Genomic DNA, 24,319 nt, shown 5'->3' with positions numbered 1-24,319 from the left:
GCGTGGCGATTCGTGGGTCCGGGTTCGATTCCTGATCGGTACTTTTCTTTTTTTTTTAAGATTAAATTTTTTTAAATTGCCATTGACTTACAATAATCAATAATAAACTAAAGAAATGCAGATTTTACGGAAATAGGCGAAATATAACGATGAAATTATAGTTAAAATAATTATTATATATCAAATACGCATTTCCTTAATTTATTATTGATTTAAATAAGTCAATGCTGATAAATAAATATGCTGAAAAAATCATGTATAAAGGCATTGGCCTGCAAATATAAATGACATCGAATATTGGTAGATTTTCGGCAAAGCGAAACGGAAAGATTTTGCCTCGACTCTTCTGCTAGAAGCTAACAGCGAGAAAGACAGAGAGGTCCGAGAAAATATCTCCGCTCTCTCTTTATTCCGCTTTCTGGCAACAATGCATATATGTTTTACCCTATTCTAAGCTTAACGCTCGTGCTTCGTGGTCTCTTCCGATAGATGGCGTTACGGGTTAGATGGACCTGAGACACGCGTTTGCCAACACCAGCGCCGCCTACCGGTAGGGATTGCTTCGGGACCTCGCATGAGCAATCTCCCGTTTCATCTCTGGTATTACAACTGATGCAATGGGCTCAGTGGAACCTTGGATGGCTTGGATGGCGGATGCACTTCACTTATAACTGTACTGCACAGTGCACACATGGGGCGCATTCCGTTGTGAGTACTAGTAATCTATAGTTTGCGTGACATTAAATATAGCTTTTCAGTACTCGCAGTCAATAGCGGAACGGGGCCATGGCACGCAGTAAAGTGTCATCGTCTGGGCCAATAGTATTATGGAATTTTTGTTTGTTCGTATATATGTCTGCCAAGACCCGTTGAGTCAGCCTGCGCTGTAAATATGTATACAGAAAATAAACGTGTATGTTTTTGTTGTATACTTTCTGATTTCTGTGCTTTTAAAAAAACTGTAAATTATGTATGTCACCTAAAGTATAAGTTTTTAATGAAAAATTATGAAAAATAAATAGAGATATATATGTACATATGTGTGATATTACTTTTGATGTCTACAACAGGTTTCTTCGTTTAAGTACTATTACCATTTTCGGTCTGTTCTCAGCTGAGTTAGGGTTAGATATTTTATTTTTTTTACATATATACATACATATATGTATACACATATTATATTTAATTATGATAGAGATAAAAATGAAGAATTTCGCATTTTTAGTTACTACATAAAATGAACAAACCTACAAACTTGGAGAAAGTGAAAGTGAAAGGCTCGATGAGAACGAAGGTGAGGACGGTGAGGTGAGGGGACAACATTATACAAAAACTGAAACCAACTGAAACACATGAGAGCGGACGACGGATGTTAGACGTTAGTTAGTGTTAGACTAGACGGACTAGACTCCGTTAAAGGGTTATGACATTTGATTAATATTAATCTGTGTTATTTAGAGCCACAATTTGTGTATCCTTTCAGGTTTCTTCCATAAAATTCCTTTCTGTCATAAACTAAATTTTGTTCCTTTCATTCAAAGTAAGTAAAATGTTTCTCTCTTATTAATGAGCCAGACCTGTTTTAATTTTTGCCTTTGTTTGACAGGTTATGAGTCATGACACCAAAGGTTAGAGCCTTGTCTGATATATTCCTCATATTTGCTAAATTTAAGTTTAGCAATAAAGATGCTGATAATGAATAAAATTTGATTTTGGGGTTTCCAAAACTACTACTTACGTACAAAAGCTATGCAATTAACAAATATCTTAAAATGTCCAAAGGAGATAATTGCATTTATTTTATATTCTTTACCATTGTATTGTATTTAATATATTATTAAATTCCATCCAGCATTTAATTAATTACAGAAGAGTTTTTGCTTTGTGAGATATTTTTTTGAAGCTTAATACTTTCAAGTGATATTTTTAAAGTAGATAGGTGAACCAAAAAGAATTTGTAAATAAGATGAGTGGGCATATAAGTGATATGCCATGGGGCCTATGCATCATAAAATATTTTTTACAAAGGTGTTGTCCTCAATGTGGTTTTAATAAAACAATGTGGCATCAGGGAGGAGTATTGGTGCTAACATTTTTAGCATATACCTCTTATCATTTAACAAGGAAGCCCATTTCTGTTGTGAAAAATGTATTGAACTTTAATTGTAGTTCTATGTCCCCTCCACCTAATTTTGTTATAAATGAAACAAATCAAGATGTTTGGTGTGACTGGGCTCCATTTAGTAAGTTTAAACATCTTAAAAAATATATATTTTTTCAAGGAATAAAAATTTAGTATTGTGTCATTAGATACAGCAGATGCTCCAGCATTACTTGGTATGCTGGATTCAGCATTTTTATTTGCTTATGCTGGAGCAATGTTCCTCAGGTGAGATTTCATAATATTGAACTGTTTATATACAAAAATTGATAATAAAATATAATATACTAATTGTTTTTAAATAGTGGTTTTATAGCAGAACGTGTTAATTTAAGATATTTTCTGTCTTTTGGAATGTTGGCATCAGGAATTTCTTGTTATTTATTTGGTATAGCAAGACCATACAATATTCATAGCCTGTGGTATTTTATTATTGTCCAGGTAAAAATCCATTAGAAAATTATATTAATATCTCAAATTTGATAAAATAACTTTTTATAGATTGCTGGCGGAGTATTTCAAACATCAGGCTGGCCTGGTGTTATTACAGTTTTAGGCAATTGGTTTGGCAAAGGAAAAAGAGGACTAATTTTTGGAGTGTGGAATTCACATACTTCTGTTGGGAATATATTAGGAACTACAATAGCGGCTAAATATGTTGAAACTGATTGGGGCTTAAGTTTTATGGTACCTGGAGCTGTAATGGGCATTGTAGGTTTCATTATATTTTTATTTTTAGCTCCAAGCCCTACAGATGTAGATTGTGTGTCAGCAGCACCTTTAGGCTATAGAAAGCTTTATGTCACAACTAGTTCAGATGAAGATAATGAAACAAGAGACCATGATAACATAAATGATACAGAAGAGGTAAGAACAAAATTATTTTGATTTAAAATTTGTCAAAGTTTATTAGTTTTTTGGCATGTTTAAATGATTAGCATGTTTCCTTATAGACTATTAAGTAGAAAGTAGTTGTTAATTATTCTTTTTTTTCATCTTTTTTTTATTAGATAGGCAATATTTATTTTATGCTGCTTGATTATTAATATTTAAGTACTGTAAAGGTACAAATTTGCACCAGCAAAAATTTGCTTTATTTATGTAGATATATATATTATACATTGAAACTTTATAAAATTGTAAATTATTGAAATGAAATTGGCAGAAGTTATTTATAAAACAAATTTGCACTAATGTAATAGACTACTAGATAAAGTGTGAAATTAAGATGTATATTAACAACCCATAAATGCTTTGAATGAAAGAATTTATTTGAATCTTTAGTTTTTAACTATAATTTGCACTTGTTTAGTCCTTTAAAATTTTTTTGTATACTCCACTAGTGTCTGACCTATCGCTGTAACCATCGTGAGAACACTACTATTAATGTAAGTGCATGCGTGTTCCATCTGTAGTATTAATTACACTTAATTTTTGCAATTTGAAATGAACATTATTCTTTTAAAAATTGTTAATCACATTAATACTCTTTTTAAGGATTTATTAACAATACCTTCTGAAACAAGTCCAATGCTGTCAGGTCGCAGACAGCAGCACAACACCATCAGGCACAGTGCAATTGGATTTCGAGGAGCTCTGGCTATACCTGGAGTTATTGAATATTCTCTCTCTTTATTTTTTGCAAAGCTAGTAAGCTATACATTCCTGTTCTGGTTACCTTTATATATTTCATCATCCAGTAAGATTTTCATATACATTTTGTGATATTGTAACATATTTTAACAATTGATTCAAATTAATACTTTTTTTAGCTCCATATGGTCCATCTGTAAGTGCAAAACTGTCAACTGTATTTGATGTGGGTGGAATCATTGGTGCTATTGCAGCTGGTTATATATCCGATGTCACTGGACTAAGTGCACTAACTTGTGCTTGCATGCTTCTTAATGCAGTCCCAATGGTTTTTTACTGTTGCATATTAATTAAATTCTCATTTGAAAAAGTATTTAAAAGTGTAATTAAATTTCTTTCATTTTCAGCTGTTTATCTACGATTATGTCAATAGTGATGATATTGGCATCAATATAGTATTATTATTATTACTAGGAATATTTGTGAATGGACCTTATGCTTTGATAACAACTGCTGTATCTGCAGAATTGGGTACCCATCCCAGCTTAGAGGAAAATTCTAAGGCTTTAGCCACTGTAACTGCAATTATTGATGGCACAGGCAGTATTGGAGCTGCTGTAGGTCCATTGTTAGCAGGATTTATATCTCAGCATGGATGGCAAAATGTTTTTTATATGCTTATGGCTGCAGATGTAACTGCATTACTGGTAAGAAAATATAGAATTTTCTTTATCTGCTATACAAATGATATAATTGAAAAAATTTTCAGTTACTAAGCAAGCTGGTTTACAAAGACATTCAATGTTTTATACAACAGAGACGCGTGGTAAGCTCTTCTGCAAACTAAGAACAGAAAATATGTTTTTGGAGAAGGTTGCTGGACCAAGAAAATACAATAAAATTATTACCATTTTTAGTTTTTAAAACTTACAAATCATTAGGAACTTTTGTAATTGATTTTAACTGCATATTTACAAGAGCCCCAATTTTATAAGTATGGTAAATCACTGTTTCTAAATTATTATATTAACTTAAAAATTATAAAGGAAGATTTACAAATTGATAAAAATAAATATATTTTGATCGCCGCCTGTGTCAAAGTTTTATTACTTGAAAAATAAAAATATAATTAGTTATAAAAGATATTATGATTAAATAACTAATTTATTAAGGAATTCCTGCAGGAATTATGTAGCTAATCGAATCAGCAAATTCTCCCCATGCTGCTCTTTGAGTTTGAAAAGTTACTACCCAAGCTATAAGAATGACAGCCCAAATAGTAGCTCCAATGCCAGAATAAATAACATCTAAAGAGATTTTTAGCATAATTAGAGTTCACATGATAAAAATTCATTTCCTAAAACGTATACTTACATTTTTTTATTTGTTTCTGTTCCTCATAACAAGGCTCAAGAAAAGCATCTTTGAAGAACCAAATTGCATTTATAGCCCAGAGAAATGGAAGTAGAGCAAATCCACCTGCAAGAAAAAAAGACTGAAGATTTAGATGTTTAAGTAAAATGAAATCCAGTTTCCTAGCAGCTCACCCCGAAAATACCATTTGCAAAGGCTCAACTTTTTTTCTTTTGAGACTCTAGACAAATCCATGATTAAGAGTAAACACTCATCAATAATTTTGAACTAAATTTAAAAATTCTAAAACAGATCTTACACCACCTTCAAGCCACAAAAAATTATCAAATAATCAAAGCGTGATAATCAACAGAAAAACTATATACAAATTAAAATTACACTATCCCAACTTATCAACTTTAATAAAAACTACTCAAACTATCGTAGTAGTTAGGTTAGATTGAATTATTAGGCAACTGGGACTGGGAAATCTACATAGGAATTCAGAGAAGCAACATCAAATTTTCCTCTCTACCGGTGGCATTTGTTATTAAAACAGTATGATAAGTAAAAAATTAAGAGTTGATTCAGAAATATTTGGAGAGATGTCGCTAACTTCAGAAAAAAAATCTCGCGTTACCTCGGAGAAGGGATGAAGAGGGGGTTTGGTGGGGATGATGAACGTAAGGAGAATAGTCGGGAGAAGCGAAGACCCGTAGGGGGGATTTGAATGATCACGTGACATGCAACCTGCCGCCCCGCAGAATCGTGAGTCGGACAGCCATTTTGATTAGTAACATGGCGTCAGGGGAGATTAATATGGCGTCCTCGGACATTATAACTGAAGTCGAGATACAGCCGGATATTCAGGAAGTTGAGATCGAGTCTATCCCAGTGGAGATACCGTGTGAAACGGTTGAAACGACAATCGAAGGTGAGGATGGTCAGCCAATGATCGCCCTGCAGCCGCTACCCGAGCCAGGACGCGAAGAAATCATTCTGCAAACCCAGGAGGAAATCGTCGGCGGTGATCCACTCAGCGTTTACGATCAAATCCCAGTCCCGGAGAACGACATTTATGTTGAGTCAAGTCCCGGACCATCTCGAAAACCACCGAAGAAAGCGAGAAAATCGCAATCCAGGTTTAGAGATCACACTATCTTCGGTGAGATGGGGTCTGAAACGAAAGCCAGGAAGTGGGAACAGAAACAAGTTCAGATCAAGACTCTTGAGGGAGAGTTCTCGGTGACAATGTGGGCCTCGGGAACTGATGACGGTAAGTTCCCAATTGTTATCTTTGTTTAATCTCTCTACTCCTTTCCTTCTCTCTTTTCCTTTCTCTCTTTTTAAGTTTTATCGACATTCTTCGACCAGCTTTTTCTTTGGTGCTTTCCACGCACAGCAGCGTACGCACTTCCGGTCTGATCTAATCGATACTAACAAGGAATCATATCCTATTTTGTCTGGTACATATGGCAAAATCTTTTGCATAATTCGCATCACCCATCGTGGCCCATTGACAGTCTCTGTTGTTTGTTTTGATCGAAACGCCATTATGCTGGCAGGGGGCAGCCATATTTTGAAAATGGCCTCTTTAAATGGACCGCAGACTTACTTCGGCAATGGCGCCGTTCAATCTCTAAGATTCAAACTAAACTTCCGCTCAACTCCATTCGATGAACTTCCCTTTTACCATTTTAAAACGAATATTTTACGTGAAATTTTTAAAATCTCTTAAGTTTATTTCAAAATATTTTTTAATTAATGTTTTTTTTTATTTGCAATTTTAAGTAGATAATAATAATGATTTGAAAAGACTAAATGCAATAAATTGTCCTTTTTTCATTGTATCAAGCTTCTTTTTCTATCTTTTATCAATTTTTTTTACAAATTTAAAAGTACATTTGTCCCCATCATTGCCAGTTCCAACACTTTTCTTAATTCTTAAATTGTATCCCTGGTCACAGACTATCTTTGGTGCTTTGTGAATTTTCAAAATTGAATGACATTTTCATTTACCATTATTTTTTTTAAATAAATAGTTTCACATATCTTATCTTAAAGTTTTAATAATATCATTTAGTATATAATTTCTGCTTGTCAACCCTAGTTTTTCTAATTATTTTTTAAAAAGCAACTGAATTTTATACTATATAAAACTATTTTTTAGAGTAATAGCCTTATACATAATGTTAAATGTAAAGCTTTTATAAGTTATGCAAGACAGTACAATAGCTTTTGTTTGGGATTGCTTGTTTGTTATTGTTAAAGGGAGTGTCCTATTAGCTCCTCACCTGGTGGATGTTCCAGATGAAGGCTCGAATCCAGAGCCTGATCCAGACTACACAGATTACATGACTGGCAAGTCAAATGCCAAATTCAATCACTCCGGAAGCTCTGTCTCTGATGGAATGCCAGGCTTAGATCTATCAGATCCTAAGCAATTGGCAGAATTCGCAAGACCTGGACATAAGCTGAAAGTTCGCAAGCCCCCTGTCCTGGATGGGGTAGAGCGTACCATAGCATGTCCACATAAGGGCTGTACAAAAATGTTTCGAGACAACAGTGCAATGAGAAAGCATTTGCACACCCATGGACCTAGAGTGCATGTATGTGCAGAATGTGGAAAGGCATTTGTGGAAAGTTCAAAACTAAAAAGGCACCAGTTGGTTCATACAGGGGAGAAGCCTTTTCAGTGCACATTTGAGGGTTGTGGAAAAAGATTCAGTCTTGATTTCAATCTACGTACGCATGTCAGGATTCACACTGGAGACAGACCTTATGTTTGTCCTTTTGATGGATGTAGTAAAAAGTTTGCACAGTCCACGAACTTGAAATCACATATATTGACACATGCGAAGGCAAAGTAAGTATAATTCTAAAATTTTTTTATTTTTCTTATAGCTTAGAATGATACGTTAATGATAAAACTTTTGTACAGATCGCGTAACGCTATCGGAAGACAAGTACAACAAATTCAGCTTCAACAGCCTCAGTTTGTCCAAGTGGAAGTTGCAGATGTGGATAATCAGCAGTTTATCGTCTATGCTGATTAGCCCCCCCTCCAATCTATGATCTCGTACCTTGAGAAATCTATTAAGAAGTATCATTAACCATTATTAATTAATCTAAACAGTGTAAATATTTTCAAAACACAGCGAGTGAAGTGAACAGGATGTTATTGAAGCTGTTAGTTATCTTAAGCAGTCAAGTTAATTAATGAAATAATTACCTCTGTGCTTAGACGAAGAGTAAACAAGTTATCAGGAGCACTTAAAACTATTGACAAATGCGATTGAATTCACATTTTAAGATATTCTGTATCTTCTGAGTCATGCAAGGTAGGTTGATGCACCGCTCAATTCCATGTCAGACTAAATGGGTAAACAAGGAAAAAGAAAGAAATTAAACCTAGTGCATTCTCATAACATGTGACTGTATATATTTATAAGTAAAATGAAACATTGTATACAGTATATTTTGGAGAAGTTCTGATGAGAATAAACCGAAAAATACATTTTTTTTCCGTCGGAATCTATTGTACCATGTGAACATTTTATTATTTTATGTTACAATTCCGCACGTGTGTAAAATTCTGTAAGATAATTTGCAGCGAAAAGGAGAAAATGTGAAAATGGGATTTGTTCGGTCTCATCCAAACGATATCGAGAGAATTTATGGAAAGCTTTGCGAATTTTTCTAGACTCGCAAAGTTAGTTTAGTACTTTCGCAGTACACATACAAACACACACACACACGGTGATATTCTAAGTACTTTCGCGATGCGCTCTGAGCATCGGAACAACGATTTGTTTGTAAAATTGTTACATTTTACGCGTTACCGAGTTTTTCAGTAACTATGATATACATAAGTTTTTCGTATTGGACATTAAATAGCAATTAAAAACATCTCACACCACTGTTCATTGTCATCCGTATTACCCAATTTTGTATTTGCTAGAAAAAAAGCGAGCGAGAAAAAGAGAGAGAGAGAGAGAGAGAGAGAACGGTTAAAATATTTATAGAGATTTGTTTTCGTAAGACAGATATTTTTTTTGTCGGTTAAATGGACAAACCTTTTATGTGATTTGTAAAATATTGTAATCGTGCGTGGAGAGTGTTATTTCGAAGTTTTAAGATTTCTCTTTTTTTTTAAATGTTAATCATGATCAGTCCGTAAGTCCAACGTGATCTCGATGTCGCCATTTTCGATATATTTTTCGTACTGAATAAAATCGAAGTGTTTTTATATGAAACGGCGTTGGTCAAATTGAAATTACCCAATTACTCAGTTTATATGATCTACGAAATCTCTTGACCGATCATCACATAAGGAAGAACTTGGTTAAGTTTTGGAAAGAGGGGATTTCTTTAAATCAGATTTATTTATTTTTATGGATGCTGATTAATGTTAAGTCCATTGAAACAGACTGTATAAATTAGAGTATTAGTCACTTAAGATATGAAATATCATTCAAATTGAAGCAGTGTAAGGAAAAGAACCATTTCAGATCAGAGAAAAAATAACTAATGATGAGAGTAATAATTGAGCATCTTTTAGGTAGTGGATAAAAAGTATAACTTTTGATAGGGTAAAGATCAAAGGCCTATTGTATGAAGTGAAATAGTTTAATTTTTTACTTATCCATCGCAATGTATTATTATACAATTATTTTAATGCTACATTAACGTATGTATGTAATATCAAAATCACTTTTATTAGAAACCATTTGAAATAGAAAATTTTAATTAAATTCTTTATTGCCCGTCTTTTATTTGTTTAGAATTTTCTATGGCATTAAAAAGGAATAATGTTACAATATGAAAATTGTTTTCCAGTGTACAAAAAAATCTTTATATTTATGCTTTAAAATTATTAGCTTTATTACACACAATGTTGTAATTCGAAATTTATAGTAATTAATATTACAGTAGAAAATTGATTTTTCAGCCTGTATCTTTCAGTCACTGTAAAAGTAGGTATAAAACAACCTATATCTATTGTTTATAAAATCATTGACAGAATTAAGCAATAATAACTAACTGGGAGACTTCATTCTAGCCAATTGTAACGAGTCATTGAAGCAATGTATATTATTGATGACATTTTTTTGTCTTTTATGATGAAAAAGTTAGGATGAAAAAAGGCTCTAACAAGTTTCCAAAATTAAATAATTTTTACATATGCTTATTTTATGTTAAACACTTATGCAGAACAAACATCAGGATAAAAGCTTGAAGGCTTTATGGTTTTTTTAGCATCTTTTAGGTTGATTATCTTTGGAAGGAAAGCTATTCTTGCAAAAAGGATCTTGGAGTTTTACAGACTGCTTGAGTTATTTCATGGGTCAGGGCTCTGAGAATAGGATCCCTGCTCTCTCACGTTCCTTACAATCATGTGCACGAATTTCCCTGGCTGTTATTAATATCGTCCTGATCGGCCATCTCTACCTTTGTCATCTCTTCCTTTTCTTCGATCCTTAGATCTTGATCTTCGATCACGAGAACGAGAACGTCTTTTGCGATCCCGTCCACGAGATTTTGAACGTGATCTAGATCGACCTTTTCCACCTTTCTTTCGACTGTACAAATATCTACGCAAATCTCGTGAAATAGGCTTCAAGTGCATAAAATTGCAAAATCCTGAACGGGTACATTCACTAAAAAAGATATTTTCAATATATACTTTATTATATAAAATTAAAAATTATATAAGGATTCTTGAATTTTATTTACCCCATTTCATACTGTCGACAACAAGCTTCTCTGAAATCAGTTACAGGGGATAGCTCGGCATAAACTGGTCTACCACCAAACCACCTGTTATTTAGATCATTCACAGCTCTTTCTGCATCTTCCTCTCTCCTAAATTTAATGTAAACATTGCCAACCAAATGGTCTCCAAGATTATCGCAGACATTCATCTCCTCTATCTCTCCATATTTGTCCTCACACTCTACAAAAACATCTTCAAAGAAATTGTCGTAATGTTCTTGCATCTCCTCATCTGATACATTAGCCACCACTGGAAAAAAAATTCTTAAAATATTGTTTTATAAATTCTCACATCCTTTACATACAATGAGATCCATCGGCGCTCTTGGCTGAATTTTGGGGATTTACATAGAGATTTTGCAGTAAACAGGTCTATAAAAATAATAATTATCACTTAACCTATTGTTAAAAAATCCCTTAACTTTTTATATAATGATTATTTACCTGACTGAAGGTGGGCTTGTTATGAATTCTAGAGCAACGATCTCCATGCCTGCATGCTCCGATTTTAAAATAGAACGAGCAATTAACTCTGTAGATGAAAAAAATGCTTTCGTTAATAAAATGACGAGAAAAATAATTAAAAAGAAAAAAGAAAATAAAGACATACTTATCTTTCTCCGTGCCAAAAATCGAAGCTAAATACTCTGCCATTTCTAAGAATTGGCGATAAAACTCTATTAGCACCTTTTTTTAATGAAATTGTAGCTTCATTAACGTCTAATTTTTTTAATGTAAACGCCGTCAATTCCAGTGACAACAAAAACGAAGAGACCGACCGGAAGGAACTTCGGATGACCAATGAATAAATTTCATATAGATTTTAAAGCAAGCATTTTATATAAATTGCAACATTTGCAACATGCATGCAATGTACAGTATTGTACAGTGACTACAGTACCTGTACAGATTAACATTCTGATTGGTCGAGCATATTAAGCATAAAGCAGTAAATTCCATAGATGATCGTCCTCCTGATTGGTGAAAATAAGGAAAATATGGGGAAAGCGAAGACATAATTGGTCGGCTAACCTACCAGTTAGGAAACGCAATGATTTTTGTGTACCAATAGAAGGAAAGGAAATTTTCCTAAAGCGTATTTGTTAAAAGGAAAAATTTTTTTAGTGCTCATCTGGCTGGTTGTTCGGCAAGGTGTGTTGCGAGGAGGTTTCGTCGATCTTCGTCTTATAAAACTGTTTTCTATCTATAATATGTGAGCATTTTGATAAAGATTCATATTAGCTTAGCAAATGTCTCTAAATCAATCAACTTCTATTTGCCCTACGTATTGCACTTAATGGTAAGTCATTTTTATTAATATTCGTTTGAAGGTTACGACTGATTATGTGAATGGGGTGCTGTCTAAATTTATAACTTAGAATTTTTACATCTATCTTCAACAATTTATCGAATGTACTGTAAAAAAACAAGTAATTATGGACTACGTGAATTTCACGAGAAAAGATTCAATTGCTTCAGTTTATATAAGCATGGTTAATTTTTAATACCTCACCGTACTTAATGCTAAAATGATAGACATTTTTCTAACGCGTTTTTTCATTCATTAAACGTCATCGTAAGTATCGTAAATTGGGGAAGTAATTACTCGGAACTAATTCGGTCAATATTACTCTCTAGACCTTTTCTATTACCCTGTGCCAATTTATTCTCATCGATGTGCAATAATTAATGATCCGTATAAGTGATTTTTGTACAAATTAATTTGTTCGACTTTTATATAAAGTAGTTTTTACGATTACATTGCAGTCACAGCTAGAAATATCTTTCAAATACATATATGACTTTATGTTTTTACGTATATTTTACTACTATAGGTGAAAATGAACAATCATTATATAGACTTGCAACTTTATTATTTTCTTTAAAAATAGTTTGGAATTTTTATAGAAAATTAAAACAAAACAATTTGCTCGCGAGCATGTGTATAATGTAGGGAAGAAATATTTTTTAGTACACAGAGGGTTTAATATTTTCACGTTGCTTTTGCCATGAAGTATAAATATGCAATTGGGGAATGAGTATGCAGCACGCGTTTTGTTGAGAGAAACCGAGCAAAGCTTCGTAGTTTTGCGTCACCATGTCTTTCTGCTATTCGATTTTGCATCTTGATTCATATCAGATGCAGAAAATTATATGGGACCTCTTTTTCCTCTTTTCGTTTTGTATATATATAGAGTTTTTCCAAAAATTAAAACTTTAATGAATTCAAAAGTGATAGAATTTGAAGAAAACACTTTTCATTATATTTACCAATGCCAATGTTCAAACGTGATTTTATCAAAATAAATTTGTATCACTGCTCATCAATGCTATCTCTTTTTACTTGTAGAAAAATTGTCGCATGAAATAAAACTGAATTTTACGATTTACCCTTTAATTCACCCCCGAGCCTTCAAAAAAGTATAGTGGTAAAACTCGAAATTAAAGCGAGGGCAGCTCTAACCTATGTTGGTGATGTCGTTTCATAAATGGCAGTGAAAGGGTTAATTAAAACCTTAAAACGGAAATGACATGGTTTTTCTTGAAAAGAAAAGTGCTGTTGGCCGGACGATGATTTTATTGGGGAAAGCGGAAGGATGCAGAGAGGGAGAGAGGGAGATACAGAGTCTCTAGAAAAAAGACGAAAAGTCGGATGGGAATGGAGCTTGGAAGATTTCAAAGAGTAAATTCGGTAGGGGAGCGTGCGAGAAAAGAGTTGATGTGTGGGGGGAGTATCGCGGGAATCGTGAATTGTCGTAAGTCGTCGTGAATAAACGAGCACTTCCGGAATTGAACGATCACGATTTTGGAAGGGGTTCGGGCGGTTCGGCAGCTAATGCAAGTGGATATATAGAATTTCATGTTATTTCTTGAATAGTTGGCGCGCTCGCGAGTCGCGGCCCCATCCTATCCCAACCCAATCCCATCATTCTGCTGCTGGCCACTCACCTACACACAACTTTATATCGTTTTTCTTCATTTCCGTCAAATTTGTATTAAACAATTAGAATTTTCTCAATAATTTCTCCAATCAGTTTAATAATGTTAATCAAGGATATTAGCTGATAATTGTGATAAAATTACTAAATCGGAGGTGTGCACTTGAAGCGAATTATCCACGTGTGTCAACGTGTTTATCTCTCTTCTTTACTAGAAAGGCACACAAGGTATGTTTATTCTTCTTATTTATCAATGAAATACACACCGGCTTTATCTCAATTTAATTCTTTGTCAATTTACATTATACTCAAACGAGCTATCAACTTGTATCAATGTAAAATTAATTACAATATAAGTTGAGTTTGATCTCAGCAGGTACTGGCATTAATTGAGAGAAGCTTCGCAAGATGAATTAGCAAAGAGAGTGAATTGCACGTGCTCTGCTACGTTTCTAAAGAACGCTTTGGTGAAACGTGCAGATGGTGAAAAGTGAGAAATTGCTTGGTGAATGCTTATTATTGTTGTTAGGTTATCGGAATTTCTATCAGGCGTTCTCTTCTTGAAAGACACTGCAGGTAGCAAGAACTTCTTTACGATGCTTTTCTTCGAACGCACATAAAAACTTATAAGTAAATAATTTCACCAGCCATCAATAAGACCTAATTGGATTAAATTTTTTCTTTGGATATACAATTCTCTTATTTACACAGAATTGAGGGAGGTACGCCAATTTTATTATTCTAGTGAAAACAATTTTTTCCAAAGAACAAAGATACACAGTGTAGTATTTTGGAGAGAACGTACGATTGTTTATTATCATTCTAAGCGTACCTTATCGATTAGAACAATGTAACAACACTGTTTTCTCTTTTGCTAAATTATTCCATACGCGACATCCAGCTGTTTAGCAAGTTTGTTAAAAACTTTCGTATCAGAATTGTTGTTATCATCGTTGCAAAATATATTTCTCAAAGAAAGAGCATTATTTAAGTGAAAATAAGGTATAAGAACAATGGCAAAATATAGTTTGGTCAACATTATAAAATGGGGAAAAAAGCGAAACCCCATGTATGATAATTTGGAGTTAATACAAATGTCAATATTATAGGTTGCGTAACATCTATACCGATTAAAATTCGAGTTTCACTTTTTAAATAGTCGTCGCGTGAGAATTTCTGCTATAAGAGAGAAAATCTGTCTCAATATTTATAGAAACGTGACATTATAAATAAGAAATTCCACAATTTTAATTGCGTAATATACTTTGGACTTTTGTAGATCAGATTGAATAATATAAATGAAATCACGACAGATTAGTGGCTATAGAGTCGCGCGGGAACTCGTTAAAATTCAGTGGAATATGTTTGCTTCTATGCAGTTGGTAAGTAGTAAAATGCTCTTTTTCCAATTCACGCTTCTTATATAGGTGTATTAGGACTGTACTTTGAAGCTACTCGAAATGACTTTCGACATTTCTTTCTTTGAGAAACTCCCTCCCAGCTTGTTGGAATTCATGAGTTATACGGAAGAATATTTCTCAAGGACGTATCGATTATTTACATTTCCAGTTTTAACTGTAATTAAGTATTTCTTTATAGTTCTATAGAGGGAGTAATAATATCTTTATAAGAAATAAAAAAGCTATGGTTAATCAATTAAAAATGCTTATTCACATGCATACACTGCATGGAGGATATTTGTGGATAATTTATCTATTTTTTCACTTTCTAGTGCAATTAAATATTTTTTCTATATAATATTAAAAAATAGTATTGTCTTTGTACAGGAAACAAGCTGGTAAACCGTAGTCGATTAATTAAAATTTATTATTCACATGCAAGTAATAAAATTATAATCGTTTGTAATTTATCGTTTATTTACTTTTTGGGTTTTAAATGTAATTTAATATTTCTGTAATACAATAAAAAATACTTTGTAAAAAGCAGGCAAGGTCTAGCCGATTAGCTGCAAATACCTACTTGTTCACGAGTGATGGAGGAATATTAGTCGAGGACTTATCGATCATTTACGTACTTTATTTTAAATGTAATTAAACATTTCTGTAGGGTACTATAAAATAATAATATCTTTGAAATAGAGAAAACGAAAAATGCAGCAAGTTGTAGTGAATTATTTAAAAATACCCATTCACAAGTAATGGAGGAAGAAAAATCGTCGAGTATTTTTATCAAAAATTTACTTTCCAAAAAGTTTTAATTATAATTAAATATTTTTTCTATTTAATTGTATAACATGTAATAATAATATTTACCTAGAATTTATCAATTATTTTTATTTCGGGTTTAAAGTGTTATTAAATATTTCTATAACACTGTAGAAAAAAAATCCTTTGTAAAAAGCATAAAATTTGTAGTCGATTAGTTGGAAATGCCAGATTATTTGTCAAGGATTTACCGATTATTTACTTTTCGAGTTTGGTGTGTAATTAAGTATTTCTACATGAATACTGTAAAAAAAAAGAAAACAATATCTTTGTAAGAAACAAGCAAGCTCTGGTTGATTTGTCGGGAACGATTAAGGGGCTGCTGGATGCTTTAGTTTGCTTTGCTCAGAGAGAGAGAAACACTTGCAGGCTTTACGGCACTTGGAAAGTCACCGACCTTGACAGACATTTCATTATTTCATAGCTCGGAAGAATTCGAATCTCGAAATCCCGTATCTTTTTTTCTTTTTTCTTCTCTATTGCATCGAGTAATGGTCCGAGTGCATTGGCTGGAATGAAAAGAAGAAGAAGAATAAGAAGAAATATTAATAGTAGTAGTAAATGTAGTAGCATTAGTAGTAGTAGTTAGAGGAGAAAAAATCACCCATTAGCCAATAGCCGTGATCACCTTGCAAAGCGTAATCTATACGCAAGACTAATTTTTTCTTTAACGCTCCAAGGGGTAATTGCCCCAGAGCACAAATATTTATACATATTTATAACTTAGGCATATAAGCTATCCAATCACTCTTTCTCAAATCCTTCATCCAAACAAAAGTACTTGGAGAGATCCAACGGAGATAATTAGCGAGTTTGATCGTGTTAACTGAATGCTGCGCTGCACTTTCTGCACTGAAAAAAATAATTATTTATTGGAATAGATTCGAACATATAAATATTTGCTTGATTCAGTGAAATTTATAGTTAAATGGATGGAAATTATTTTGATTAAAAGAATTTTTGTACAATTTAATCAGTCATTTATTAAAAAAGAAAATATAAATATTTATTTGTTACACTCTTAATTCAAATAGAGATTTACTTATTCGAACCGAAACATTTTTTGCCTCGGTATTACACTGGGTCTCCTCCAGTTAAACGTCCCAAAGTATACATATATATATATATATATATACAATAGATGCAGGAAGACGCGTTTATCTCAAAAGCTGCAAGATATGTATGAAAATTTTGTACAGGAATTTTCGAAACCTTTTATACATATTATTTGCACCTAAAAAGGTCCTATGTGGGGAATTTTAATATCTCTTTTGGTTTAGGAAGTACACGAGTTTTCTCTCGCGCATCTATATGTTCTGAGACGTTTTCACTACGGAGGGGACCCTAAATATATATACACATTATAGAGTGCAATTTATATACTTTAACTAGCCTCAGAGCATGAATGCAAAAATTCGCTTATTAGTGTAGATATAAGAGAAATTAAATTTTTGCAAGGAACTTTTCAAAAGCTCTTTCCATTTAGATTGAAAAAGGTACTCTGCAAAAAATTGATATCTCTTATATGTAGGTACCGAGATTAATGTATTTTTGTATCTATATTCTGAGACGAATTCAAGTAAACGCCCTGCGTGTATATATATATACACAGACTTGTCTCTCTTGCCTGTACTTTTTGCAGTTGTTAGAAAAACTGTATATATATAATATATAGATCGCACGCACGAAAAGTAATATACTGCACTCGTGATGAAAAATGCAGAAAGTGCAGGAGGCAACTGACAGAGGTTTTCTTATAGGATTGAGAGAGTAAAATGTGTGTGCAGCAGCATACATATATATAAGTGTTAAAGGGAACTGATGTAGCAGAGGTATACCATTTTTGAGGGATTTCTTAAAATAGATGTTACACGTGTATCGAGGAATTTACGAGTGACGAGTTGCTCGATTTTCATGATTAAAAACAAATTTCTATAGAATTATTAAGAGTATAATCGATCGATCGTTTTATCATGCATACAGGTTTGCAATTTTAGGAAAAAGATGTGATTTATACAGTATTCTGTCCTTATTACGTGTTTCCGGACAGCCTTTTATTAATGAATTTTGTTGTTAATGTCTTCCATTTTTCTAGAAGATTCCGAGAAATTGCAGAAGAAAAGATGCTGGCCCGATTATTCGAGGCGCACGGTCGGTTCTGTGCAAGCCATCCTCTGGAGGTAATTGTGACGACCTTCACGTTAACGGCATGCATGCTCAACATGGAGACAGGAAATGGACGAGAGGCTCCTCTACCTGTGACGACTTCACACTGCCGACACGGACGCTGCCACGACGTAAGAAGATGATTCACAATCACAATCACAATCTCATCAATTTCATTCTTATCTTAAGCTTTTATCGTCATTACAGTTTGTGTTTAATTTATTTGTTTAGGAAGCGAATGCGGTTGACATAATTGTCATGACAATAATAAGATGCCTGGCGATACTCTTCTGCTATCACCAATTTCGCAATCTGCAAAAGCTGGGCTCCAAGTACATTCTTGGTTGGTAGATCCTTATAGACGTCGACTTTGAAATAGCTTTGCTCTCTATAGCATTACCAAATCCAACGTTCAGTTGCAAAACTCAAGATTTTTTTCCGAGCAACTCACGTGGCGACGGACGCGAGCAGCGAGAACGACTTAATAACAGAGTGCCCCCCGAGACTCGCTCATTCATAAAACCGGATCTTCTCCCAACGTGAAAGCTTCGCTCTTGCCAGTGAAAGTTCTATAGAAAGCGATAGCGTTTCGTCTGCTTCTCCTTCTTTTCTTCTCTTTGCTTATCCAATTTTATGCCTTGTTTATATTACTTTTCCTTTTTAAAAATCCTTTTCTTCTCACACATACACACACACCCACATGCGTTTCTTAATTATTAAGTAGAAATTAGTCTAATCTGTAGTGTTGACACAATTCGCGCGGGTACTTTACCTGATATTTTCACTGTTTTTAATACATAGTTTGTTTATCTGCTTACAGGTATTGCTGGCTTATTCACCGTATTTTCCAGTGTCGTCTTCACCTCGAGTGTCGTGAATTTTGGGCGCAGCGACATTTCTGACTTAAAGTATGCCGAGTATGATTAACACAGTGTAGTAAGGTGAGAAATGATGCAAAGAGGGATTTCGTTAAATTCGTATTTCTTCAATTTTTTAGAGACGCGCTGTTCTTCTTTCTACTTTTAATCGATTTATCAAAAGCTGCCGTTTTGGCACAGCTGGCGTTAAGTGCTAGAAGCCAGGAGGAGGTCCGAGCCAATATTGCCCGTGGTATGTCACTGCTGGGGCCAACAATCACCTTGGATACACTAGTCGAGACTCTTCTGATTGGAATAGGATCCTTATCCGGCGTCAGAAGGCTAGAGATACTCTGCAGCTTTGCCTGCCTTGGTGTAGTTGTAAACTACATCGTTTTTATGACTTTTTACCCTGCATGCTTGTCCCTCATCCTTGAGGTAATTTTTCTTCAAATTTTAACACGATATCTCGCCTTTGTATTATCTCTTATCACTTTCACTCTGAGACTTATCTAATTGAGTTCCAGTAATGATCACTGCCTTATTATTTTCAGCTATCTCGAGGTAGTAACAGCAAGGGTGGATCTCTGACGGCGGATAAAATTTTCATGATTCACCCATTGCACGATGAAGAGAGAAAGCCAAATCCCGTTGTAGAAAGAGTCAAACTTATTATGATCGGTGGCTTATTTCTCGTACATGCTAATAGGTATCTATAACGAGGAAAATTGTCTTAATAGCTATAAACAGTTTGAAATGGTTCTCACTGACCTGACCTTAACTGCTTTTGTGCCTATGGTTGTTAAGGAATTTTTTTAATTCTAACAAACCCAGGTCACATTCACTCGAAGAAACATTAACATGTCTATACATCTAGTTCATATTTAAAGTACACGAGGTGAACGGGAATATCTTTGAAAGAATTTGAGATTTCTCAATAGAGCTGAGAGATAGAAAAAATACGTCACAATTTGACCTTATGCCCTGTGTGAACAAATTTTTGGAGCTTATTTTCTAATAACAGATTTATCTGAATCTCCATCTGTTGTTTTTTTATTCTAAATATGTTAATGTACTCTATTTCTGAATGTGACAACAGTGTAAAACGTAGGTGTTATAAATTTATCCTGTGCCCCCGCGATAATGAAAATATATATATATCGTTGGATTTTGTTTTTTAATTAGAGCTCTCTTTATCTAGCTTCCAATCTTCTCTTTGTCTTTTCTCCGAAATAAATTACCGTTAGACGAGCTGTTAAATATCCTCATTGGTGTCAAGAGTAAATTGTACTACTATCTTAGCCAAAGTCATATAAATCTTCTTTTGGAGCAACATAAATATTGAAATAAATCCAATATTTTGACATACAGCATATATTTCGTTACCAGAAATAGTCTTTTGGAGAAGGCATTAATATTACATGAAACGTTTAATAATAAACCCGTGAACGGAGCACCGCTTTATCTATGCGGAATAATATTTTTTAGTGTATTTCTGGTTTTATTCGTATCTCATGAAAACTACAATCCCCACTGATTCAGCAGTCGTAGAAAAGTCGTCAATGGTCTTACATCATCTTGTCAAAGCTTTTTAACGATAGTCTCCATGTATTTCAGCCGTTGGCCATTTAAAAGCGAAGGAAGCGAGCACAATGTCGAAGGGAAAGTGACCAGTCCGAATTCGCATGTTGTGGTGAACACGTACAATAAAACTGAGGAGACTCCTGACATTAGGGAATATCTTATGAATTGGCTGACCGTCAGCGCGGACAACATAGTGATACTGATTCTCTTATTGGCACTGGCCATCAAGTTTATCTTTTTCGAGAATAAAGGTGACATTGCACAAAAGCTGCGATCTCAAGAGAAAGAATCTGATAAAACTGAAAATACTTGCTCCTACGAAACTGCCATGGACGTTCCGCTGAAGCAAAGATACGAGACTCAATTGGCCACGATGCGTTCAACTGTCTTCCCACTTTCTGGAATGGGCGGTGGTGACTGGATCGAGATAGATAATGCCGAACAAATTGAAGTTACCGATAAGGAAGTGCAAACTGAGGGCAAATTTTTCACCACTGATTCCTCGAGTAGCGAAAACTTAGCTCAGCAGCAAATCAAAGAACCCAGAAGTGTGGAGGAGTGTTTAAACGTTTACAGATCTGAGGTAGGACTTTTCTTTTCTCTTCTTTTATCTTATCTTCATGCTGATCCTATTTCATCCGAGTACTGATCAGTATTATAGAATTTTGCTTCTTTCTTTTTAGTTGGGAGCTAACGCTCTGACGGACACAGAGGTTGTTCAATTGGTAAAACATAAGTACATTCCGGCATATCAGCTGGAGAAAGCTGTAGGAGATATGGAACGTGGAGTTGGCATCAGAAGAGTAATATTGGGAGACGTTGGAAACTTTACTCAAGAGCTATATGATCTGCCTTATAAGAATTACGATTACAACAAAGTATTAGGCTCGTGCTGTGAGAACGTTATAGGGTATGTACCGGTTCCGGTGGGATTCGCTGGACCATTATTAATAGACGGAGATCTGTTTCACGTGCCAATGGCAACCACGGAAGGCTGTTTGGTTGCTTCTACGAATCGTGGTAGTAGAGCCCTGTTGAAATGCGGAGTAACCAGCAGAGTAGTGGCGGATGGAATGACCAGAGGCCCAGTGGTTAGATTTCCAAATATAGTTAGAGCTAGCGAGGCAATGGCCTGGATGCAAAATACTGAAAATTTCAAAGCCATGAAGAGTAACTTTGACCAGACTAGCAGGTTCGCTAGATTGATAAAAATCCACGTACGAATCGCTGGCAGACATCTTTTCATCAGATTTGTAGCCAAAACTGGTGACGCAATGGGAATGAACATGTTATCTAAGGGTACGGAAAAATCACTGCACGCTGTGCAATTACATTTTCCCGATATGGAAATTTTGTCACTGAGTGGTAATTTCTGTACTGATAAGAAACCTGCTGCCGTCAATTGGATAGAGGGGAGGGGTAAAAGTGTGGTATGTGAGGCAATCGTGCCTGCAGACGTTGTTACAAATATTTTGAAGACTTCTGTTCACGCACTGGTAGACGTAAATATCAGTAAGAATATGATTGGATCTGCTGTGGCTGGAAGCGTTGGAGGATTCAATGCTCATGCAGCCAACATAGTCACAGCAATTTTCATTGCTACGGGCCAGGATCCAGCACAAAACGTTGGTAGTAGCAACTGCATGACCCTGATGGAACCTTGGGGCCCGGATGGTTCGGATCTCTACGTTTCGTGCACTATGCCAAGTATAGAGATAGGTACCGTCGGTGGAGGAACTGGACTCCCTGCGCAAGGTGCTTGCTTAGCTATGCTAGGAGTAAAAGGTGCACATGATAGCGAGCCTGGTCTCAATGCTAGCAAATTAGCCAGAATCGTCTGTGCCACTGTTCTTGCTGGCGAACTTTCATTAATGGCAGCACTTACTGCTGGACATTTAGTCAAAAGTCATCTTAAACACAATAGGTATGTACATATTTTTTTGTCATTAATTGTGTAATTACGTTACTTTTACTCCCACACGGTATTTCTTCAAAGTTCCGAACTACCTAAATGACCCGAGAAGAATTTACTTAAAAAAACTGTAAAGCATTTTGTTTCTTCGCTTAGGAACGTATCCAATGAATGTATCAAATAGTTCTTAGATGTAACGTTAAAGGTCATAGCAAGGCTAATATATTTTATTAATAAAAACTCTTATATTTTCATATATTCTTGCGGTTTAGCTTAAGAACTTGGCCAAACGCTAATTCTGAATTCAAATATTTGTATCAGTGTATATCGCTTCTATCTTTATCTTTAATTTTTAGAGTAAGGTGGAAAGAAATGATGATACACATGCACCGCTCAATATTACGAATCGTAACATTCTATGTTAACGAATATATAATTTAGTCCAAAAATTTACGAGAAATTGAATTAGACATTTTTTTATATGTAATTGAAATAGTGAGTATGCATAGCGCGTTCGCGCATGTTCTTTAAACAAAGTAGAAGACTCTGTGAACAGACTGAACAAAAATGTATCCCATAAATACCAGGGTTATACGATACATTTTTAAATAATTTGTTAAAGTTCTTAAACTGAACCAAAGAAGTATGCAAAAAAATATTTTTCTTAAGAAAAATATCGACTTTTAATGTAATACTGAAGATCAAGCTGATATGTTCTTTAGACATATTTCTTAAAGAGACAAACAAAGTTCTTTATAATTTTTGTGAAATTCAATTGTTTTCCAGATATTTAGACGGCTCCAACATTTAGGATAGCACTCTGTATGCAATTTTGTAGGATAATTTTCCTTTTCAGATCAACAACTACAGTAAATAATCCTGTAAGGACAACTAAAAGTGAAACGGGAGATAGATTATTAGTGCCAAATGTCCTACCTGTTTTGCAAGATGTTTGTAAAGATTACAATAGCAAAACTTCGTAGATGCTGATTATTCTACTGTGATGGTTATAGAATCGCGCATCCGAAATAAGTTCTTTCTTCTCTTCAATGCTGCAGTTTCCCAAAGAAAACAATTTCTTCCATTTATTACGAGAAATATAAGTTAAAAATTGATAGAGAATACCGCCGAAAATTTAATTATGTATACGGCTTGGACAGATCTTACATCGATGTATGGAAATAATTATTTTATGTCGTACTTAAATATCAATATGACTGGTATTGTTGGTAGATAAAGAGAGTAAAGCGATATTTTTTTTTTAGAATCTTAATTCCCACTCAATGTTCTATACTTATTCAAATCATTGGGAAAATAGAGAATTGAGTGAAGCCATAGATTTTTTAAATATAAATTTTGCCGAGTACTTGTCTATTGGTAAATGGTGCTTTTTTATTTAAATTTTATTGTGCAGGACCTATTAACGTTGTGAATATTTTAGATAAAAGAAATGGAAATATGCAATGTTTTATATTTGTACGTAAAATAAATCACAGCTTTCTAGAATGTCTTTGTTAAAGTAAAATGATGTACTTATAAATAATGCAAAGAAAAATAAATATATATAGCACCATTGACAATTTTTCTAGGGTGTAGTGCAATATTCAGTTTCCAGAAGCTGATTGTGTTGGGTTTTGATTCGATCAAAGACTGCGCATCGAGTATTAAGTGTAAAATGTTCGGAAAACGAATGATACTTTTTAATTATCATCAAAGATCTTATTTATCATTGTTCATAATTAAAATATCGTTTC

General features: G+C 34.2%; 5 protein-coding genes across 11 annotated transcripts; 3 read left to right on the top strand and 2 right to left on the bottom strand.

The window, feature by feature from the left end:
• The first annotated feature begins 780 nt into the window (after positions 1-780).
• Positions 781-4,828, top strand: MFS16 (major facilitator superfamily transporter 16). Of its 6 annotated transcripts, XM_066726621.1 has the most exons (13): positions 781-913; positions 1,071-1,124; positions 1,226-1,382; positions 1,484-1,540; positions 1,607-2,243; positions 2,311-2,389; positions 2,467-2,602; positions 2,663-3,028; positions 3,505-3,549; positions 3,659-3,860; positions 3,934-4,082; positions 4,162-4,461; positions 4,524-4,828. In XM_066726621.1, exons 5-13 carry the CDS (start codon positions 1,967-1,969, stop codon positions 4,599-4,601), a joined length of 1,632 nt encoding a protein of 543 aa, XP_066582718.1. In that variant the 5' UTR covers positions 781-913; positions 1,071-1,124; positions 1,226-1,382; positions 1,484-1,540; positions 1,607-1,966; the 3' UTR covers positions 4,602-4,828. The 6 variants fall into 6 exon arrangements, with proteins under 6 accessions (XP_066582718.1, XP_066582720.1, XP_066582719.1 ...); XM_066726623.1 differs by having other exon boundaries at positions 878-1,124; positions 1,226-1,294; XM_066726622.1 differs by having other exon boundaries at positions 878-1,124; positions 1,226-1,378.
• pen-2 (presenilin enhancer) lies at positions 4,826-5,659 on the bottom strand. Its single transcript, XM_066726627.1, has 3 exons — positions 5,302-5,659; positions 5,129-5,233; positions 4,826-5,061 (listed from the first exon to the last, which is right to left on the bottom strand). Exons 1-3 carry the CDS (start codon positions 5,360-5,362, stop codon positions 4,922-4,924), a joined length of 306 nt encoding a protein of 101 aa, XP_066582724.1. The 5' UTR covers positions 5,363-5,659; the 3' UTR covers positions 4,826-4,921.
• Positions 5,660-5,871: 212 nt separating this feature from the next.
• LOC136773981 (transcriptional repressor protein YY1-like) lies at positions 5,872-9,821 on the top strand. Of its 2 annotated transcripts, none has more exons than XM_066728006.1 (3): positions 5,872-6,383; positions 7,418-7,973; positions 8,049-9,821. In XM_066728006.1, the coding sequence occupies exons 1-3, from the start codon at positions 5,906-5,908 to the stop codon at positions 8,161-8,163; spliced, it is 1,149 nt and encodes a 382-aa protein (XP_066584103.1). In that variant the 5' UTR covers positions 5,872-5,905; the 3' UTR covers positions 8,164-9,821. The 2 variants fall into 2 exon arrangements, with proteins under 2 accessions (XP_066584103.1, XP_066584104.1); XM_066728007.1 differs by having other exon boundaries at positions 5,873-6,383; positions 7,379-7,973.
• Positions 9,822-9,884: 63 nt separating this feature from the next.
• Positions 9,885-11,666, bottom strand: LOC136773613 (splicing factor U2af 38 kDa subunit-like). The gene is made up of 5 exons (XM_066727399.1): positions 11,493-11,666; positions 11,327-11,414; positions 11,188-11,254; positions 10,844-11,132; positions 9,885-10,767 (listed from the first exon to the last, which is right to left on the bottom strand). The coding sequence occupies exons 1-5, from the start codon at positions 11,534-11,536 to the stop codon at positions 10,530-10,532; spliced, it is 726 nt and encodes a 241-aa protein (XP_066583496.1). The 5' UTR covers positions 11,537-11,666; the 3' UTR covers positions 9,885-10,529.
• Positions 11,667-12,023: 357 nt separating this feature from the next.
• Positions 12,024-24,230, top strand: Hmgcr (HMG coenzyme A reductase). Its single transcript, XM_066727630.1, has 9 exons — positions 12,024-12,182; positions 18,142-18,343; positions 18,444-18,555; positions 19,033-19,120; positions 19,210-19,507; positions 19,624-19,778; positions 20,687-21,236; positions 21,337-22,577; positions 23,422-24,230. Exons 2-9 carry the CDS (start codon positions 18,170-18,172, stop codon positions 23,546-23,548), a joined length of 2,745 nt encoding a protein of 914 aa, XP_066583727.1. The 5' UTR covers positions 12,024-12,182; positions 18,142-18,169; the 3' UTR covers positions 23,549-24,230.
• Positions 24,231-24,319: the final 89 nt, after the last annotated feature.

This window comes from Prorops nasuta, unplaced genomic scaffold (assembly GCF_024137725.1).
Source record: "Prorops nasuta isolate Cenicafe-Biocafe unplaced genomic scaffold, Cenicafe_Pnas_1.2 PNAS00005, whole genome shotgun sequence".
Classification (NCBI taxonomy): Eukaryota; Metazoa; Arthropoda; class Insecta; order Hymenoptera; family Bethylidae; genus Prorops; species Prorops nasuta.
The sequence above is the reverse complement of the archived record's forward strand: the minus strand, read 5'-3'. Positions and strand labels throughout refer to the sequence as shown.

Excerpts from the sequence above, each read along its gene's own strand:
- MFS16 (XM_066726621.1), top strand. The coding sequence starts at position 1,967 with ATGAGTGGGCATATAAGTGATATGCCATGGGGCCTATGCATCATAAAA. Across the intron at positions 4,083-4,161 it reads TTCTTAATGCAGTCCCAATG|CTGTTTATCTACGATTATGT; the intron begins GTTTTTTACTGT and ends TTTCATTTTCAG. Across the intron at positions 4,462-4,523 it reads CAGATGTAACTGCATTACTG|TTACTAAGCAAGCTGGTTTA; the intron begins GTAAGAAAATAT and ends AAAAATTTTCAG.
- pen-2 (XM_066726627.1), bottom strand. The coding sequence starts at position 5,362 with ATGGATTTGTCTAGAGTCTCAAAAGAAAAAAAGTTGAGCCTTTGCAAA. Across the intron at positions 5,234-5,301 it reads TTGCAAATGGTATTTTCGGG|GTGGATTTGCTCTACTTCCA; the intron begins GTGAGCTGCTAG and ends TTTTTCTTGCAG. Across the intron at positions 5,062-5,128 it reads ACAGAAACAAATAAAAAAAT|ATGTTATTTATTCTGGCATT; the intron begins GTAAGTATACGT and ends AAATCTCTTTAG.
- LOC136773981 (XM_066728007.1), top strand. The coding sequence starts at position 5,906 with ATGGCGTCAGGGGAGATTAATATGGCGTCCTCGGACATTATAACTGAA. Across the intron at positions 6,384-7,378 it reads GGCCTCGGGAACTGATGACG|GGAGTGTCCTATTAGCTCCT; the intron begins GTAAGTTCCCAA and ends TTATTGTTAAAG. Across the intron at positions 7,974-8,048 it reads TTGACACATGCGAAGGCAAA|ATCGCGTAACGCTATCGGAA; the intron begins GTAAGTATAATT and ends ACTTTTGTACAG.
- LOC136773613 (XM_066727399.1), bottom strand. The coding sequence starts at position 11,536 with ATGGCAGAGTATTTAGCTTCGATTTTTGGCACGGAGAAAGATAA. Across the intron at positions 11,255-11,326 it reads ACAAGCCCACCTTCAGTCAG|ACCTGTTTACTGCAAAATCT; the intron begins GTAAATAATCAT and ends TTATTTTTATAG. Across the intron at positions 11,133-11,187 it reads GAGCGCCGATGGATCTCATT|TGGTGGCTAATGTATCAGAT; the intron begins GTATGTAAAGGA and ends TTTTTTTTCCAG.
- Hmgcr (XM_066727630.1), top strand. The coding sequence starts at position 18,170 with ATGCTGGCCCGATTATTCGAGGCGCACGGTCGGTTCTGTGCAAGCCAT. Across the intron at positions 19,121-19,209 it reads AGCGACATTTCTGACTTAAA|AGACGCGCTGTTCTTCTTTC; the intron begins GTATGCCGAGTA and ends TCAATTTTTTAG. Across the intron at positions 19,779-20,686 it reads TTTCTCGTACATGCTAATAG|CCGTTGGCCATTTAAAAGCG; the intron begins GTATCTATAACG and ends CATGTATTTCAG.